General features: G+C 33.7%; 1 protein-coding gene across 1 annotated transcript in view; it reads right to left on the bottom strand.

Moving 5' to 3' along the window:
* LOC126893144 (uncharacterized) overlaps nucleotides 1–20,189 on the bottom strand; it is a 44,243-nt gene extending 24,054 nt beyond the window's left edge. Inside the window, exons 1-2 of the mRNA XM_050663096.1 lie at nucleotides 19,942–20,189; nucleotides 19,397–19,674 (exon numbers count right to left, since the gene is read on the bottom strand). Of these exons, the coding sequence (XP_050519053.1) occupies nucleotides 19,397–19,674; nucleotides 19,942–20,189 (526 nt within the window). The remainder of the gene's footprint in view (nucleotides 1–19,396; nucleotides 19,675–19,941) is intronic.
* Between the last annotated feature and the right edge of the window lie 249 nt (nucleotides 20,190–20,438).

A 20,438-nucleotide genomic window follows, 5' to 3' on the forward strand; every position in this document is an offset into this window, starting at 1 on the left:
ACCTTAATAATATACAAAGATCGCTTAAAAAATTTAAGATAAAGGCGAATGAGAGTAAATCCATCCATGTAACCTTCACCATGAAAAGACAAACATGTCCATCTGTAATACTAAATGAAACGCAACTCTCACAAACCGATACTGTCAAATACCTAGAAATCCATCTTGATAGAAGATTAACTTGGCAAAAGCACATTTTTACAAAAAAAAAACAACTAGGAATAAAATTCCGAGAAATGTACTGAATGATCGGTCGTAAATCTCAACTATCTCTTGAAAACAAACGGCTGATATATAAAACTATATTAAAACCAGTGTGGACCTATGGTATCCAACTTTGGGGGACAGCCAGTCAAACTAACCTAGAAATACTGCAGAGATTTCAGAACAAAGTCCTTAGAACAATGCTGTATGCCCCTTGGTACGTGCCAAACTATGTGATAGAGCAAGACCTCAATGTGCCATCCATAAAAACAGTAATAACAGAACATTGCAAAAAATATTCCAAGAGACTAGAATCTCATCCAAACGAGTTAGCCAGCAACCTCACTGATGACCACAATAATGTACGACGCCTGAAGGGATTCAAAGTAGTGGACCTAGCAAGAAGATTCGAATAATCTGTGATAACTAAACTTATTTTAATTTAATTTATTGTGTAAAGAGGGTGATCACTGGATCTCCCACTACAGGTCAAATTTTCAATTTTTGTCAAATAAACCTATTGTTCTTAGTTAAGGACAGATTAAAAGAATTAAAACATTAAAAAAAATGATTGTTAAACTTTGCCGCCCCTGCCGCCCCCACTACGCTACGCTACTGCCTTAGACGGCTGAACCAAACAACACAACTGGTCAACATAACAAAGAGACGCAAGCTGGAATACTTTGGTCACATTATGAGACACCCTGAAAAATATGATCCTTTACATCTGATCATTCAGGGAAAGATCCAAGGTAAACGTGGTCCTGGTAAAAGAAGAACATCATGGCTGAAAAATCTAAGGCAATGGTATGGAAAATGGACTACATCGTTATTCAGAGCTGCTGTCAATAAAGTGACGGTAGCGAATATGGTAAACAACATGATATCCAACGATCGATAACGGTCATGGAATTAGAAGAAGAAGATCAAATCCTAAAATCTCAACTTCAATATTAAAAATTATTCCTTAATCCAAACCTGAATAACAATTCCTAGCACCTAGTTTTATCCTTTCCCAAGTACAGACATTCTTAGATACTGAAAAACGAAAAGATACCTTTCTAGTTTCGACTCTGGAGTAAAAGAGACGCTCTGTTATGTAACGGTAAAAATAGCATTAATCCGTTGTAGAACTCACACCGAGAGGCAGAAGAGTTCTGGATTAAGTAAGTATAGACAAAAGCCGCTGGCCTGCTTAAGACAATTTTATACCTCGTACGAGAAACAACTCGTATGAATACAACGTGTGAAACCTGCATATATGACGATTACCGATGCGCGAGTAAAACAGTAATATTGGTAAGCTTTGTTATAAACTTGAGATTGCTTGTATAACATTTAATTCTTCTTCGTTCTTACGTTCTAACGTTCCTACGGCGCTGCAGCCCAAATTGAGCGTTGGTCTCCTTTATTTTTTGCCTCCTCCCTTGTTTGTCTGTGGCTGCTCTTCTTCATACACGGACTCCTAAAAGGGCATGCGCGTCGCTGTATACTGCGTCTTTCCAGCGCTTTCTTGGCTTTCCAACCGGTCTCTTTCCCTGCATTCTAGCGGTCAGTGCTCTTTTTGGTAGCCTATCCTCTCCCATTCTTATCACATGTCCGGCCCATTGCAATTGTTGTATTCTAATGAAGTCTGACAGGGGTGCTTCCTTATAAAGTTGATAAAGCTCGTTGTTGTATCGACTTCTGAAGATTCCACTTTCCCTCAGAGGTCCTAGTATTCTCCTCAGTACTTTCGTTTCTAATATGTCGAGTTTGCTTTTGAATGTTTCTTTCAGGACCCATGCTTTGCTGCCATAGCAGGGTATTGGTCGAATTAAGGTTTTATAGATTCTCATCTTTGTATTTCGGTGGACACTTTTAGACCGAAATATATGGGAGAGGGTAAAATAAGCTCTGTTTGCCAGCATTATTCTCTTCCGTATTTCTCCATCTTCGGATCCGTCGGCATATATTTCTACTCCCAGGTGTGTAAGCTTTCCAACCGTTTCAATGTCATCTTCATGCATAATATTTCTTCTCGTCTGTATCAATATTTTTGTTTTTCCTGTGTTAATTTCCAGACCTATCCTTTTTGTTTGCGTTTTTAACTCTGCGTATGTTTCCTGTGCTCCTGTTGATGTTCTACTCATAATATTAATATCATTGGCATAAGCGGCCAGTTGAACCGTTCGGTTGGTCAGTACGTCAGTAGGTTTCCTCGTCCAGTTTGCCTAACCGCATACCCCAGTGCCAGGGACCAACAAACAATGTTGGGGCCAGCACCTCTCCCTGCTTCAGTCCCTGCGAAATTTTGAAAAAGTCTGTCCGGTGGTTTTGTATTCGTAAACATGCCTGAGTTTCATCCATTGGGGCTTTAATAAAATTTAATTACCTCTCTAAATTCCTTTGAACTACCCTATAATACAGTCCACAAACTCTGAAATTATATTAAGTATTAATTTCTCATATATCGTGGGCGTACTGGGAAAATCCACTAACTCCATTTTTTTAATTTTGATATTTTAATACCATTAAATCCGCAAACATCAATATGTTAACAGGAAAAACCGTATATCTTCAAATTCGTCATCCACCGTGCTTAAATCGGTACATTCATTGACAAAGAAAATCAACTAACTCCATCTTTTTCTCAGTTTTCATGAATAAAATAATGTTTTTCCAAATATTTTTATGTACCTACATGTACGTGCACACCACATATGGTTAACATCCTTCAAAATCATATCCAGGTATCAAAACTAGAACAGCCAATGTACCCGATTTTTAAGAGGTAAGCCATAAGGTATAATAATGTTTAAATGCGTTTTCTCAAAACTTTACTTTTGTGAGTTAGTGGATTTTCCCAGTACGCCCACGATATTATGTACAAGCCTTAATCCGTCACCTTCTTTTTATTTAAGTTCCATCTTCTATCGAAGGTTGGAAATCATCATGGCAATGCGGACCCTGTTGACTGCCGCTCTAAATAGCTCTGCACTAATGTATTGGAACCATTCCCGTAAGTTCTTAAGCCAAGATGTTCTTCGTCTTCCCACATTTCGCTTTCCTCGGATTTTGCCTTGCATAAGTTGTAATAATGAGTATTTTTGCCCTCTTCTCACATGTCCCAAGTACTTAAGTTTTCATGTTTTCATAGTTAGTATTATTTCCCATTGATTTCTTATCCTTCTATTTACTTCCACTTTTGACATTCTTTGAATCCATGATATTCGTAGGATTCTTCTGTAACACTAAAATTCAAAGGCGGAAAACTTATTCAAATGTACTTGTTTTAATGTTCACGCTTCTAAGCCATAAAAAAGAGTAGAGGACACGTAACATAGAAGCATCCTTAGGCGTAGTTCTAACCTTATATCCCGACAACAAAGAAACTTTTTTAAGTTTAATGAATGATGCACGTGCTATTTCAATACGTGTCTTAATTTCTTTGGTTTGGTCTACATTTGATGTTATCCATGTTCCTAAGTATTTGTAGTTATCCACAGTCTCAATTACAGTATCTTCAATAGTAAATTGGATGTTTGCGTGTGTTGATTTAGTCATGATCATGCATTTAGTTTTCTTTAAATTCATCTTCAATCCATACTCATGACAGCGTTCATTAAGGCGTTGCATTACGTTCTGTAAAAATCATTGTTGTTATCCGTTATTATTGCTGTATCGTCTGCAAAACGTAAGTTGTTCAAAACTTCTCCATTGATAGATATACCTTCTATTGAATTTGAGAGCGTTACTTGAAATACCGCTTCACTGTAGACAGTGAAAAGTAGTGGAGACAGCACGCAACCCCCGACGGAGTCCTCTCTGTATTTTGATATCTTGGGTGTCCTGGTTGTCAACTCTTACCTTGGCAGTTTGATTCCAATATAATATATTAGATATAATTTTCATATCACGACTGTCAATATTTTTGCTTTTTAATATATCTACAAGCTTTTTATGTTGAACTTTCTCAAATGCCTTTTCAAAGTCTACAAGACATAAGTACATATCCTGATTCATGTACATGCATCTCTGGGCCAGCACATTCAAGCCGAACAATGCATCTCATGTGCTCATACCATTTCTAAAGCCAAATTGTGTGTCACTGATTTCATATTCGAGAGTTTTAACAATTCTGATGTGTATTATTTTCAAAAATGTTTTAAGTGTGTGACTCATTAAATATATTGTTCTGTGATCCGAGCAGGTTGTTGCACTTGACTTTTTGGGAATTGCTACAGCTACAAAGGTCGATTGCAGCCATTGTCTGGGGATTGTGGCAGTCTGATATATTAGATTAATGAGTTCAACCATTACATCAATACTATCTTCATCAATAAGTTTTAATAATTCGATGAGCACATCATCTGGTCCAGTAGCTTTACCCTATTTTGTGTTTTTAATGGCATAGATGACTTCTTCTCTTAATATTGGTGGTCCGGTATCCTCTGTGATTTCTAATGACAGTTCTCCTCTTTCATCATTAAACAGTAGTTGTTGGATGTAATTGGTCCAGTGACACAATCTCATCAATTCGTCACCGTTGGTATGCATTTTTTTAACGTTCCTAACTGGATTTGTTTTCAAAATTTTTACTTTACCAGGTAAAACATAACCGAAAGAAAAAAATTGTAATTAGAATATGACCGTAAAACATTTTCATTTACGTTTTAAGACGTTAAGCTTAATGCAGAAGCCCGATAAAATTTATGGTTATCCCTGGAATGTGGCGGTTGCTATAATAACAAACGATACTGTTAGGTAATCACATTTTTTAATTTCTGCGTCATATCTACAAGATTAATGAAAATGTTTTTATTAAAATGTCGTCTGAAATTTCATCAAGCCTGCTTATTTTACAAACAAGTTTTGTTGATATATTGCTTGTTTTTGAAAGCCTGAAGCTGGCTCCGTTTTCCCTAATCATAATGAAGTAGAAATTAAATTGCGGTAAAGTTAAAGCATCTAAAATTCAAGTCTCGAAATGTCAGCATAAGCATTTGTTATCTACGAAGAGATGCGAAGAAAAGTCTTAGGAATTATTCCACCGACTGTTTATGGAAAAAATATTTAGTGTGGGCAGGAGTATTTCGTAGAACACAGTGGCGTAACAAACTCCGTCGGGGCCCACCCGCAGAATTGGAAATGGGGCCCCTTTAAAAAATTACTAAATGCGACATGTGTAACAAATGCCTATATGTGTTACAGCCCAGTAAACCAACGTAAAATATGGCGAAACTAGACTGGCTAATTTTTCAGCCAGTCTCTCAGCCATCATTTGTGTTGGTTCACAAATATAAATTATCTAATGTCAAAACACAAACCATAAATTACATTCTCTGTATGTTGTTTTGCCTACCTTTCTTCATCAATTTACGTACACTTCATTGATGATCGTGGGTATTCAAATTCCCCCTTCTATTTTACATCTAGATAATCTATTCTCACTAACTCTTTATTTTTATAATTCCAACACATTGATGTTAGCTGTTATCATTGCTTGTACTATAAACAACTATAAATTTAGTAGCTGTGTAACCAACTTTTCCTGATACTTCAAGTTCCATTGACAATTGTTGTCTTGACATCAGACAGATTCGTTTTTGAAATCTCACATCTTAGTTGCCTGTCACCTCTTGTAACATAATGACCTAATTTGTTACCTTTGACCCACTTACCACGTGTGGGAGTCATATGTTATCCTAGGGCCGTATCCTTAGGAATTATTTCCATCCTTTGGAATTTGCTATGTTAGCATTTTGATATGACTTTTAGTCCATTTTTGAAAGGCTTTGACCTTCGTATTTTTTGGTTGGCTCACCATGTTCTTGTAAATATAACCAAACTTTGCTTCTACCTTGGTCATCATTTTAAGTTTAACATTTTGATAATTAATATGGTTATACTTAAACAAATGAAATAGAGAATGTGGAAAAATCCCCTTACGAATAATTCACACATCCACCATTTCGGGCTGGGAAAAATTTTTTGAATAGAATCAAAGATCCAAACACCAGTTCTTAGAAATGTGTTTCGCCCTCTTCAACCTCTCTGGTTGTATGGTTATAATTATTTTAGGCAACACGCTCTTTTTAGAGCGAAAACGTTTTGTTCGATGTTTGTAGCCCTATAGGGCTTTTTAAAATAATATACCTTTTACCAAGACCAAAATTTTTTATTAAATTTTACTTGTAATTAATGGTATACAGCCAGCTACAGGAAATTCTTTCTTGTGGATTTTTTGTTTAAGATGACCCAAAAATGCTAAAAACATATTTTCGGGAGCAAAAAAGGTGATGTTATGGATTTATTAAAAAACCGTTAAAAACAATTTCTGCCTAAAAATTTCGCACTGCACCCTTCTAATTTGTTTACCGAATTGGAACAATCAGACAGGTAGTGTTAATTCCGGACCCCGGAAGTTTCATAGATTTTGGAAACGGACCCTTAGGAAATACAATTGGTGACCCCTGTGCTAAAGTACCAGAGTCACTTCAGTAACTGCGTGAAGATCGGTCCTCACGCGATAAGCAAATGCGTTAACGTGGAGCTGCAATATTGCTCATAAGACCACCGCCAGACAAGCCACAATTTACAGCACTGTAAGAGCAGTAAAATGAAGCGCGAAAAATGGATCCCACTGTGAGTGTAGTGGATAGCCAGACTGAGCTGTAAAATATCGCGCTGCAACATAGCAACATAGGATAGGACCCATAGGACATTGTTGCTCCGGAAAATATGTTTTTAGCATTTTTGGGTCATCTTAAACAAAAAAGATTTTCTGTAATTTTTCTCAAAACTTGATAGATTAAGTGAAAATAAGCATTTTCGAAGCTTGAAAATTCATGTGTACATTATTATTTTTGCGGTTGTTAAGTGCCTAAATTGAAGTTTAAACATTAAATTTCAAGATTCTGATCGGGGGTTATTTCAATTTTGACCATTTGTTTTTATTGGCGTGTTTAATTAGCACATTGGCAATAATTAATTGAATAAATAAATAAATCCTTAAAAAAACAATATGTTAAAAATAAATTATAAAATTTTAATAACTGTGGAGTATTTGTTGGGCATTTTTTGCATAAGTACGTATAATATGTATAATAAGTGCGACAGAGACGCACCATAAATTGCTATGTGCGGCGACTTGGAAGTCGAGTGGACTCGCATAATTAACAATTAAAAAACAACGGTCTATATTGAAGTAAGTCCCGATTACTCGTTAGAATCTTGAAATTGAATTTATAAACTTCAATTTAGGTACTTGGCAACATGAAAACTAATAAATTACATATGAGTTTTCAAACCTCGAAAATGCGTAGGTATTTTCACATTTTTCAAATTTTAAATCGCTTATAACTCGAAAACCATCAACTTTTGAAAAAAATGACAAGAGACCTTTTTTTAAATACAATTTTCGAAACTAAAAGGTAATTTTGAATTTGTATATAGAGATTGTTTTGCCCGGCATCCCGGGCCTCTTCTGATTTGTTTAAGGGGATATTTTTGAACAGGAATCCACAAAAAAACCGAATCAGAAAATTTGTCATTCTTTGCAAAATTAAATTATCAGTGAGAAAAATGACAATTTTTATTATGTACAACCTGTCTGAAGTTTGAAGTGAGTTTGGTGCAATTGATTCTCGTTGGGGAGTTGAGATATTCAACTGTTAGCTGAGATCTGTACCGATTTTTAATAAAGTTCATTCTTGATAAAGCGGCTTCGCATACATAAGTTGAGTCAAACATAATATACAATTTCATGGCCAAACATTTTCAAAATTGCCAAACGCTATGTTCTGAATTTAATAACGGTCCGCACAAAAGTAGCTCACAGTCCGGATGCGGACCGCGGTCCGCTAATTGGTGACCCCTGACAGGGGTCACTAACAGCGGCGGCTCGTGGGTCAATCTTCAGGGGGGTCATTTTGGTTTGAAAACTTCAAACTGTTGATTTTTTAAAGTATTTAAAAGATCTTTTAGCATTTATATTTTAGATAAAAAATACAGACTTAGATAAAACTCAATACTATTTACCCTAGTTTTCCGAAAATTAAATTTGTCTTTTTTTAGAGTAAATCTTTTAAAAAATATAGGAAAAATGGTATGAACAGGTTATTGACTGATATATAGATAGGAATATTTATAGTATAATAAATTGTAAATTTATTAAAACGAAACTTACTTTAAATATTTTTATATTTTAAGTCAATTCTTCTATCCTTTAGTTCTGCAAAATAGTCTATGACCTTCTCATTGAAATTTGGAATGCTCTTGACAAGCGTTTTCTCGATGCTCAGCATAGACAAGGCACTAAGTCTAGGTTGTCCCATCGTATTACGCAGGAATGTTTTTACTCTTTTTAAAGTAGAAAAACATCTCTCACTTTCCACGGTTGTCATAGGGAGTGTGCACAAAATATTTAATAACTTCACTGCTTCAGAAAATGTTTCAGACAAATTCATGTTAATAAAAAGCTGAAGTATGGCTACTGCACCAGCACTATTGCGAAAATCCTCACGACAATATAAGACTTCAAGTTCCGATTTTAGTTTGGAAATATTCACTGTGGGATAATTAGCCGTCACCATTTTTAAAATATTTTGCGGAAAGTTGGTAGTGTATGCTTCAAATTTCTCTATGTAGAATAACTGTGAAATCATGAGATGATCATTGAAACTAAACCTGTGATTTATTTCAGATATAATAATATCACAAATTTCAAGTGCAGTTCGTCGCTTTGGATCCTCTGCAGTAGTTACGCAAATACGCCGCGATCGATATAGACCTGCCGTGAAGTGCGGTCAGCAGACGGTAACTAACTAAACGTGAGGCCGTCGACTCTACTAGAGGTATACGACGGAAAGGTCACTCCCACTCTCGCCCACGAAATTGCTATCTGCCGTCTCTTTTCTATTTTACATGCATTTGTCCATAAGCCATAAGAACTGTATATAGACAATTTAAAATACGGCCCAGCCACGGGCTTGTGTATAGCGCGAGGCGCGACGTTATTATATCTATTATATTTGTTTTGCCAATGCAGACTGCTGAGAGAGAATTTTATATTTCAGAGTGAAGTTTTAGATAAAAGATATTTTTAATAAAATTGGTATTTTTATGAGATTATTTTAGGGGGGTCATTGACCAATTGACCCTAAGGAGGAGCCGCGCTTGGTCACTAATTAGATTCCCTGAGGGTCCGTTTCGACAACCTATGACACTTCCGGGGTCCGGATTTAATGCTACATGTGTCTGGTTGATCTAATTCGGTTTCTTCGCGGATACTTGTTTAAAATTATCCCCTATAAATAAATCAGTAGGGTACCGTGCAAAATTTGTGGTCAGAAATTGATAACAATTTTTTTAACATATTCAAAACATCACCTTTTTTGTCCATGAAAATATGTTTTTAGTATTTTCGGGTCATGCTAACAAAAAAGATTTTTCTCAAAACTTGATAAATTTCGAGTTTTAAACGATTTAAAATCTGAAAAATGCGAAAATGAGCATTTTTTAAGCTTGAAAATTAATGTGTAAATTGCTATTTTTGCGGTTGTCAAGTGCCTAAATTGAAGTTTAAACATTCAATTTCAAGGTTCTGATGAGTACTCGGGGATTATTTCAATTTAGACCCTTGTTTTTATTAGCTTATATAATTAGCACATTGACCATAATTAATTGAATAAATAAATAAATTATTAAAAAATCTATGTTAATAATAAATTATAAAATTTTAATAAATGTCAACTATTTGTTGGGAATATTTCGCATAAGTATCTAGGTACGTATAACACGTATAATTAACAATTAAAAAACAACTAACTATATTAAAATAAACCGCGACTACGTATAAGAATATTTGAAATTGAATGTATAAACTTCAATTTAGGTACTTGACCATCTGAAATCTAATAATTTACATATGAGATGTTAAGCCTCGAAAATGCGTATTTATAATAAAGTTCATTCTTAATAAAGCGGCTTCGCACACATAAGTTGAGCCAAATATAGTACACAATCTCATGGCCAAACAACACTTTATTCTGAATTTAATGACGGTCCGCACAAAACTAGCCCACGGTCCGGATGCGGACCGCGGTCCGCCAATTGGTGACCCCTGCGATATTATATCGATACTTTTTAAGTATTGAGTATTGTATTGGTTATGCCAATGAAGTATGGTATCGAGTATCGATATCGGCAATACTTTCTTATAAAAATATCGTATTGATATTGATTTTGATACGATATCGATACAATACTCGATAAAATATCGACATAAAAAGAATTATTAAATATAATAATATTTTGCCAATCTTTTGCCAAGCATGCCCACTTTTGCATACTTGGAAAATGGACATTCGAAAAATATTACGAATATTTCTTATAACTTATAGATTTTTATAAAAATTGAATATGGCTGAATGCTTCTTTCAAAATCGACTAATACTTACTATAATTCTGTATTGTTTAACCTTTAAACCCTACCCGGGGTACTGGAGTATCCCAAGCAAAGTTAATTTTATTAGGGCGCATTTAAATCAAAGCGAACATGAACGAATGAACGAATTCGTTCGTTAACTTTATTGTATTTGTACAGCGAATCCAGCACGACCGAACGAATTCGTTCGCTTTCGTACATGTTCCAACCGATGTCGGTAAGTTAGCGAATCATCAAAGGAAATCGTTGTTCAATGTGGACAGTGGATAGACGGTAGCGAACGAATTCATTTAGAAGTACCTAGAAATGAAAAATGCCTATGAAACCCAAAATCGAAGCTATATAAAATAATAAATAGAAAAACTGATGCTTGTTTTAGCATTTCTATAGGAATGTGCTGTGATATCTTTGAACTAACAAAAATGAATTAGCTTCTGGCATCATTTAGACGAGAAACACAAAAAGAGGGTTCGAAGTGGTTTGCTTTTAAAAGCTTAATGTTTTTATTGGATAAATTTCAACCCGGAAAGACTAATGAGGTAAGCAAATCAAATTAATTGCTAAAATTAATTAAATGCAAATTTATTTTGATACACCAATTTTACAATTTATTATTTGAATATAATATAGTCATAATACCAAGAACAAGCAACTTTTTCGAGGAAGAGTTTCAAGAAAGCTGGTTCTTTAATATATTGTTGTCTAAGCTCCCTCAAACAGCGTATGATACCTGCTATCTGGCTGTGGCTACTGATACAGATTGCATTCATTAGTTCAAAGCACATTAACAGGTACCCACCTAAATATATTGAATTCAAAATTATTTTAACAAGATAATTTTTTTTTTGTCATTATTAGAAATATGAATACAAATATTTTGTCAGTAATTTATATGCTAAAATGTGTTACGCTTGACCTGTGCTCTTGTGCGGAATGGAAGCATGTTCCATTAACAAATTTAAAGTGTTTGAAATGTGGTGCCTCCGTCGAATGCTTAAAATATCATGGACGAACAGAGTCAGAAATGATCAAGTACAAAGAAGAGCTGGTTTACAAGATAGGGAACCTTTTAATTATGTTAAAAGTAAGAAGACTGCATACTTGGGACACCTATTACGAGGGGAACGATACATTCTTTAGCAACTGATACTCGATGAAAAGATACAGGGTAAGAGGGGTCTGGGAAAAAGATGTCATGGCTGCGTAATCGCCCCCGCCAGTAGACAAAAATCCACGGCTATGAAATGCTTTGCAATGCTGCTAAAAACAGTCATATTTTATAAACAAGACAATGTACGGTGGACGCCTACGCAGAAATGCACGGCATCTTAAGAAGAAGAAGAAATATGAATTTATAATTGCTAGACATTTTTGGACGTTTTATTTATCTCAAAGTTGATAATGCCAGCTTTAAATAAAATACTAATAAATAAAACTTATCATTAAAATTTTCAACAAAATAATTGAATAGGTACCTGCGGATAAACTATTTTTGAGTCTGAAAATAATTTTTATTTTATTTTAATTACTAAAATCAATATAATCAATACAATATAAAATTATTGAGTATTAAAATTTATACTTATATTTACGAATATGACATATTTTTTTCCTTACAGAACACTCATTGTATTTTATGAGCTATATAGGTATTGTATTAAAATTTACCCAACAAGAAACACTACAATAAACTTAAACACAATGTGTGACTGGCCCATCAATACATCTGCGGGCAATATGCACTCCCGATCATCAACGAATGCGAACGTTCGCTTCAATGTAAATGGGCCCCCCTACTTTGTAGCGAACGAATGACCAAGCGAACACCTACGAATTCGTTCCTTCGTTCGTTCGTTCGTGTTCGCTTTGATTTAAATGCGCCTTTACGATTCTTGGAATTTTAAAGATTCAGCGCCGACCCTCTATCCACCTTCCTAAAATGCTATCAGGCTCGGCATAGTGCAGGGGTGGGCAAACTTCTGTTAGTAAGGGCCACAAAATATGTTTGGTCTATTACTAAGGGCCTCAATATTTGTTACCTTAACATGTTCGAATTTTTAACTTTTTACTAATTTTGATTAAGGGGGGGGGGGCATGGTTTGAAATCAACATTTCAAGCACCTTTTCTTGAATTTTGTTTGCGATTATGGTAGAATTATTTTATTTTTAAATTAAATAAACATATTCAGTACAATCCAAAGATTATTCAAAACAAGCTGAAAATGCGAACAATATCATAACGAAAACTTTGTTTATTTACGTATTTTAATTCATAATATGGAAAATTACTATTATGAAAAGTAGTTTAGAATTAATAATTATGTTTTAATGTGCAATTATATCATTCTAATTTAAATATTATGAACTATAAAGGTAGTTTACTCTTGATCGAAATTCATATTTTTTATATACCTCGTATAAAATTAATAAAATTTTACATATGATGGTTGCATCATAAATCTTAGAACATGAAGAGCTTTTTATGAAGAATAACTTTTCTTCGTCAAATTAAAAATAAAAGAGTTATAAATGAAAATGTTGTTGGTATCCATAATTTGAGAAAAATCTTCAAATATTTTTTTCCATTACAAGTATGTAATTGCACATATCAGACCATATTTTTTTATACCAAACAATATTATTTCATATTATACTGTCGGTTCGCTAAACTCAGACACAACTGGTTAGTGATTTTAGTCAATAATTTTGCCAATTTGGCAAAAAAATAATTACTAATTAGTTAATAATTACTAAATAATTAGTAATTTTGTCAATTTTGGCAAAATTCGCAAAAACAAAAAAATGACCTACTAAAATCACTAGCCAGTTGTGTCGAGTTTAGCGAACCGACTATATTTTAATTTCATAGCAAATGGAACAGTCCATTTATCATAAAGGGGAGGCCGTATACTCGAATAAACCTTTTTAAAGCTGTTAATAAATTATTGCTTTTAAAATATACTCAAATTGTATTTTTGAACATCTTATTTACTTTATATAATAATTAAATTCACTATCAAATATCATTGATGTTTTATTAATACTTAATTTAAAATTTAGTTTGACATTCACGAAGTGTCAAACTCAAATGTAGATAACCTATGCTTTGCTTAACAAATCGAGATTAAAAAACTAGCCTACTTAATAGCAACGATTTCAGCTGGATGTGTAGTGTGTCGGAAGAAAATAAAACGATTGTGATCACATTTTAAACTTTGGGGTCGATTATCTCGAAGACGGTTAGAAATATCGAAATACCGTTTTCAGATTTGGATTCAGAAGAAAAAACTACATAAGAAAGAATCCATCGATAAATCTGATCTGAGTATTGCAGGAGCGGCAACGCAATAACACACACACTTTTGCGAATTTATAAACGAAATGTTTTCGTTGAAAAATTCAAGACCAAATATTGAAAAATAAGCAAACGGTGGCAAATTTTTACAGGCAGCTCCAAAAAATGGGTTTAGCAGTAGAACTCGTCAATGGATCATATGAAACATAAAATTCAAAAATATTTTATTAGTTTATGAGTTTCTCGAGGTAACGCTGTTGAGTTTTTTAGTTTTAACGATTTTTGAGTTTTCGATATCACTCAAAATACAAGTCAAAATAACGAATTTTTTGTAAAAAAGGGTGAAAATCAACATATTTATTATTGTTAACCAAAACATATCTCGACAGAGTTACCTCACGAAATGTCTAAAGAAAATATATGAAAAATTTCAGGTGGATCTGTCAAGTAAATAGTTTTTGAGTTACAATGTCCACCGCCTTTGAAAAAAGCAGTTTTGGGAAAACGCGTTTGGTTTGGCAACTTTTATTTCAATTTATTTTTTGTCTGTCAAATCGTAAAGTAATGCACGCCGGAATATGTTTTTGAATCGCAGAGTAATTTACAAAAGAGACGGGAGCAGCTGTTGAACGTATCTCACTACGCTCATGCTACTGCAAAGCGAGTCGAAGGTAGGGATATTAAACATGGTTTACTTCCGGTAATTTTACTCCGGTCAAGCTGAAAATTTTAGAGAGTATTCTTGAAGTTTATTTATTTATTTATTTATGTACTTTCACTTAAAATAAAGTTTAAAATAAATATAGGTATGTACTTTCGTTCAAAATAATAAAAAAATCTAAAATTTCAAATTTTTCAAACCGTACCCCTCTCCCCTAACCAGCATTCGCACTTAATTAAGCATGGTATTTCCCTTAAATATATGTGTATTTATATATTTATTTATTTTTATTTTATCCTATGAACATCTGATTTGTGGCATCTAATGCGATTTATTATTTTATTTGGGAATAAGCCACAATTTAAGTTTGAAATTAAATTTATTTGACGTTTCGATTTCCACTTCGGAAAGCGTTATCAAAATACAAAACATTAATAAATTAAGCATTTACTTAATTAGTTTAATTTAATGTTTTGTATTTTGATAACGATTTTCGAAGTGGAAATGGAAACGTAAAATAAATTTAATTTCAAACTTAAATTGTGGCTTATATCCAAATAAAATAGTAAATTCTATTTTCACATTACTATTAGTTACTTAAATATTTGAAGGGAAATTCCGTGCTTAAATAGATGTAAACACGCATCATACGTAATACGCAACACGCGTCATTTAAATCAAAATAAACAAAGTTATAAATTTGAAACATCTTAGATTCCCTTCATTGTTTTTGTTTTCTTTGAAAGAATTAAATAATATAAAAATATGCACGATGATTTAATCCTATTGAACGAATAATTAACAATATTGTTATAATTGAAATGACGTTGGCGTTGACTACTTGCAAAACATTTTTGCACAATACCTGCTCATGGATTAAGCAGTGAAAAATAATAACATGTTCTGAAAATTGTTCATGGACGTTCATGGACGTAAAGTTTTCTCAACATTACAATATTTGCTCCTCTTAAATTTGGTGCTCCGTCAGTTGTTACACTTACTAGGTGGTTACAGCGTTAATTTAAAATTTTCCAAACAGTTCCAGACTACTTCAAAAATGTCGTTTCCATTTGTTGAAATTTCGTGGATTTCATTCAGGAAGCCGACAAAACTCTGCCGGAAACCCAAATAATTGACCGCGTTATGCTGAAAATTTGCGGAAAAATCACCGCTGCGAAAGTATTAATTAATAGCTTCATTATCTATATTTATTTATAAATATTAGCAATAATTAAAAAAATCTTTAAATGAAAATAATTCACTTCTTTTCCGCGGGCCGCAAAAAAATGTATAAAGGGCCGCATGCGGCCCGAGGGCTGCACTTTGCCCACCCCTGGCATAGTGTATGTTTCGTTCAGTTGCTCCCGATACGCTATGCTACATAGACGTGTTGGGGTACAGTGTAGTACTTGGCTTGGCCAACTTTAATAGTTTATTTTCCAGAAGGTATAAAGGGTATTTTGAAGGAAAGTGGACCTAATGAAATACAAGAAGAAACTCATGCAAATTCAGCCAGATGCAGTTTGTGAGTGCGATCCCGAGACCATAAGAGCTGAACGAATTGCAATGTGAGCAAAAAATTCATTTGTGCAGAACATCAAATTAAAGTTTGTTTAGGATGTTCTGAGAAACAATAATGTTCACAAAGTTATTAAAATTTGCTAGTTCTATTTGTGTTAAAAAGTTGTTTTTAATGAGGTACTAGTATACCCCAGGGTAGTGTAAGTGTAATTTTAAATATGGGTGGGTAGGGGGTAAGGTTTAAAGGTTAAACACTACTTTTAAAAAGATAGGGAAATCCCCGGAGATTCGGAATAAATCGCAATTCAGTATTTGTTGAAAATTATTTTTGCGTCATCATCACTCACTTCCATAATATTGCCACAAATGCCAAATGACACATGATATAAACAGTGTAATCATTACAGTTATTTACTCACTCTCAAGAGTTTCAATTTCAGGCTCTCGAGTGTAAAATGTAACAGCTTGGGTTGCAGATCACTTATACTTTTATGTAAATAATTATGATCTAAATACCTATTCCACAAAATATAATCAAACAAATGTAGAGTTTTATTTTTTTCTCGATATCGAAATTTTCAATAATATCGAGACAAGCGTATCGACAATACAAGAGTATTGTATTGACTTCATATAATGAGTATCGTATCGACATTAATATTGCTAAGGTTACTAAGGTATATATTGTATCGGTATCGTATTTAATTTTCGATACGATATCAATACAATATCGATATTTTTCTCGAATATCGTGAAGCTCTAGATCAGGGGTCGGCAAGTTTTTTTGGATGGAGGGCCATGTTCAAAATAGAAATTTTTATGCGGGCCGTATATTCAAATGTACCTTAGATAGTCTTCTTCAGTCTGTTTGCATCCACTCTTGGACAAAGGCCTCCCCATGAGTTTTCCATTTCCCTCTGTTTTGTGCTATTTAGTGCCAGTTTCTCCTCACTTTTTCTTTGATGTCGTCTAGCCATGGTTTTTGCTTTTCCTCTGTGCTCGTGTTGTCTCCAACTTAATACCACATAATGTTTCTCGTGCACATTTCGTTGTTTTGTCATGCCACGTGTCCTAGGCGTCCAAATTTCATTTGCGCAATTTTTCCAATTACATCTTCCACCTTCGTCCTGCTTCACACGTTCTTATTTTTAATTATGTTTTTTCAGAGATACTCCTAACATAGCTCGTTTGAAGGACATCTAATCTATATTCGATACACCTATATTCATTTTTCATCTGTTTTAAGGCATTTATAACCTCCTGGTTAGTAATTTTGATAGGTAGTGTTTTTGATCCTACATTTATTATTTCCATACCGTGGTTTCCATATCTGCTTTTGCTACGATGGACGAGTATAATTATTTATAAATAGTAATCTTCAACAATATTTATGTCTTATTTTTGTCGTTAATACTGATTACACTTTTATCTTTCCTCTGTTGTAAGTATTTGTTGTCGGTCTTTACTATTTATTGTTTTTAACCTTTCCATACTCTTGTTTTTCTCTATTCTCGATTTGTTTGGTATTGTTGTCTCTGATGTCTTGTTTTATTCTTTTTTTCATTGCCTTATTAAGTTCCTTATATTCTAGTGAATTCGGTCCATGCAACTTCTGTCCTTAATCGTCTGTTGTGTTTCTGTCTTTAATTTATTATTTTTCATAATTTTATTATTTTTTCCTAAAATTACATTAGTGCTTCGGCGGGCCGCGCAAAAAGTTGCAAAGGGCCGCCTGCGTCCCGCGGGCCGCAGGTTGCCGACTCCTGCTCTAGATGTTGTGAAAATCATGTTCTCATTGTTAAAATATTTTTTATGGAACTTTTTATCCCCGAGTCGTCACAATTTAAATAATGAGTTTGTTATCATTTTTTTATTCCACTCTAAAATTTTTATATGCAGTAAAAGCTTCTTTTTAAATTGTCTTTATTTCGCCAGCTGAAAAGCTTACGGCAGTCGCTACAGCAGTGCCCACTTAAAATTTCTTAGGGGCTTAAGCGTTTTCCGTCGTGCCGCTTCTCATTGCATAAAAAATGTTACGTTTATTTTAACTTCTACATTTTTCGTGTCATAATAAATTCTTTTTTTTTCAACTTGAGCTTTTAAATTCCTATTTTATTGCTCTTATTTTTACTTACATTTTTTTATAGCGCCATTTTCGTTAAAATGCATTACTTAAGACCAACACCCCACGCTTTGATCCGCAAATAATAGCATCTTGGAATATATAGCTAAAGATCATAGGGTCAATATTTATGTGGCGGAAATGTTTAGGACTCTTTCCAAAAAACTAATCCCTAAATTAAGTGTGACCACTACTGTAAGACAAAATACAAATTTAGACACATTCCAAAAGAAAAAATTTCTTAACACAAACACCCGAAAAACAATTAACAAAAAAAAAACAATTAAAACTAATGAACCTGAAAAAACAATTAACAAAATTTTAAACCAAAAACTCCATAAGAAGGGCCTGAAATTAGTCCTCCCACCATCACAGTAAAAATCCAGAAACTTTTACCTTATCACATATACCTACAGGCAAGATATCAAAATAGTCAAACAAACACATAGAAAAGCAAGGAATAACCGTGACCCGTCAAAATACATAGGAATAACCGTGACCCTTCAAAATGGCCCGGCCAAAACAGCCCCGTCAAAATAGCCCGGATACAAAATAGCCTCGACAAAATAGCCCCGGCGAAAACACCCCCAATAAAAAATTTTACCTTTTAACGGAATACCATTTATTTTAAATCACTATTCTAATTGGGAAAGGAGCCACAATTTCGGAGTAACCTAGTTGAGTCCCAGAATTTATAATCCGTATTTCTAATAGCCGAGTTGAGTCCCTAAGATGGGTAAATTGAGTCCCGTGTCTACCTGGGGCTTAGTCGGTGTATGTAATGATTTCTAGGAATTAGAAAACAATAATTTATTTTAGAGCATATAATTTTATTACAAAAATGTATACCTACAATATTTACAAAAATCAATATAATCTAGAATTACATGCTAATTCATTTATTTAACTATTCTAAATTTTTCACCTACACTTTTGAGGTAATCAAATTTTGATATTAATCTATTATTTAATTTTAAAATTTGTTCACCTACAAATTTTTTTGATGTAAGGGTTTGCGCAGAATAATTTTTTTTACTTTTTTTTGTACACTTCTAATTTTAACATGCGTTTCACTTTGAAAGTGTAATGAAACTGTTAAAAATTGAAAAATATGAGGATGAGCAAAATAAAATGACGAGTTAAACCTGGAATGAAAACTCTCACATGCGTTCGTTGTCCGTTGTGAACTGCTTGACATCTCCGCCCATATTTCTGGCGGAAACTTAGCCGATTCTGAGACATAATTATCGACCAGATAGTCCGCAAATTCTACTATTCTATGATTTTGGGGCTGTATTGATGACAAAGCTTCAACAAAACAATCGCCTACATCTTCTGGGTTGAGAAATGGCATTCCAAAGCAGTATGTTAAATATTTTCCTACATCACTCTCTTTGTCTTTGTATAAGGATGTTAAACCTAGTGCCTGAATTTTGCGCCACCTGAAAAAAGAAAATAACATCATTAGAATTACAACAGTGTGACATATGGAAAATAAGTAAAAAACACCGGAAAACAAAAAGCATATATACACATCATCATCATTAAAAATACAATTCAAATACTCGTATGTTAAATATGACTACTTATCAGGACCAGGAAAATTACAACAACGTGGCATATGGGAAATCAGTAAAAAACACCAAAAAACAAAAAGCACACATACACATCATCATCATTCAAAAAAGGATTCAAATATGACTACTTACCAGGATTGTCCTAAATGGAATCGGCAGCCCTTCAATGAAACATTAGTCCAAACTTCAGTGACACTTTGCTGAATTGCTTCTTCAAAATCTGCAAATACCGTTCTTAAAGCGAGTTTTTTATTGCATTTCTCAACTTGTTCTGTTAGGTATTTAAGTGCCAGTGTATATGTATATTTTTGTTTATTTGGCAATAAGAAGAAAACCAAAGGTATATAATGATCTTCTTTTAGACCATGGATGGAGAACATTTGCTTAAAAAACCTTGGGGCAATATTCAAAAGCAATATTCAAAAATAAATGGTGTCCAAATCTGCTAAAAATTCTAAATTGCTGCTACAGGAAAACATAATAATTTGGTTTTCTATGTCGTTCACCATTAGAAAATCTTCGTTTTTGTTGGTTTTCACTGGAAATGTTTTTAATATATCATGAGTTTCCTCATAGCCACCTTTACTTAACAAGCCATGAAGTTGAAACTTGGCAACATCTATTGGTAG

The sequence above is a fragment of the Diabrotica virgifera genome, chromosome 10, assembly GCF_917563875.1.
Source record: "Diabrotica virgifera virgifera chromosome 10, PGI_DIABVI_V3a".
Classification (NCBI taxonomy): domain Eukaryota; kingdom Metazoa; phylum Arthropoda; class Insecta; order Coleoptera; family Chrysomelidae; genus Diabrotica; species Diabrotica virgifera.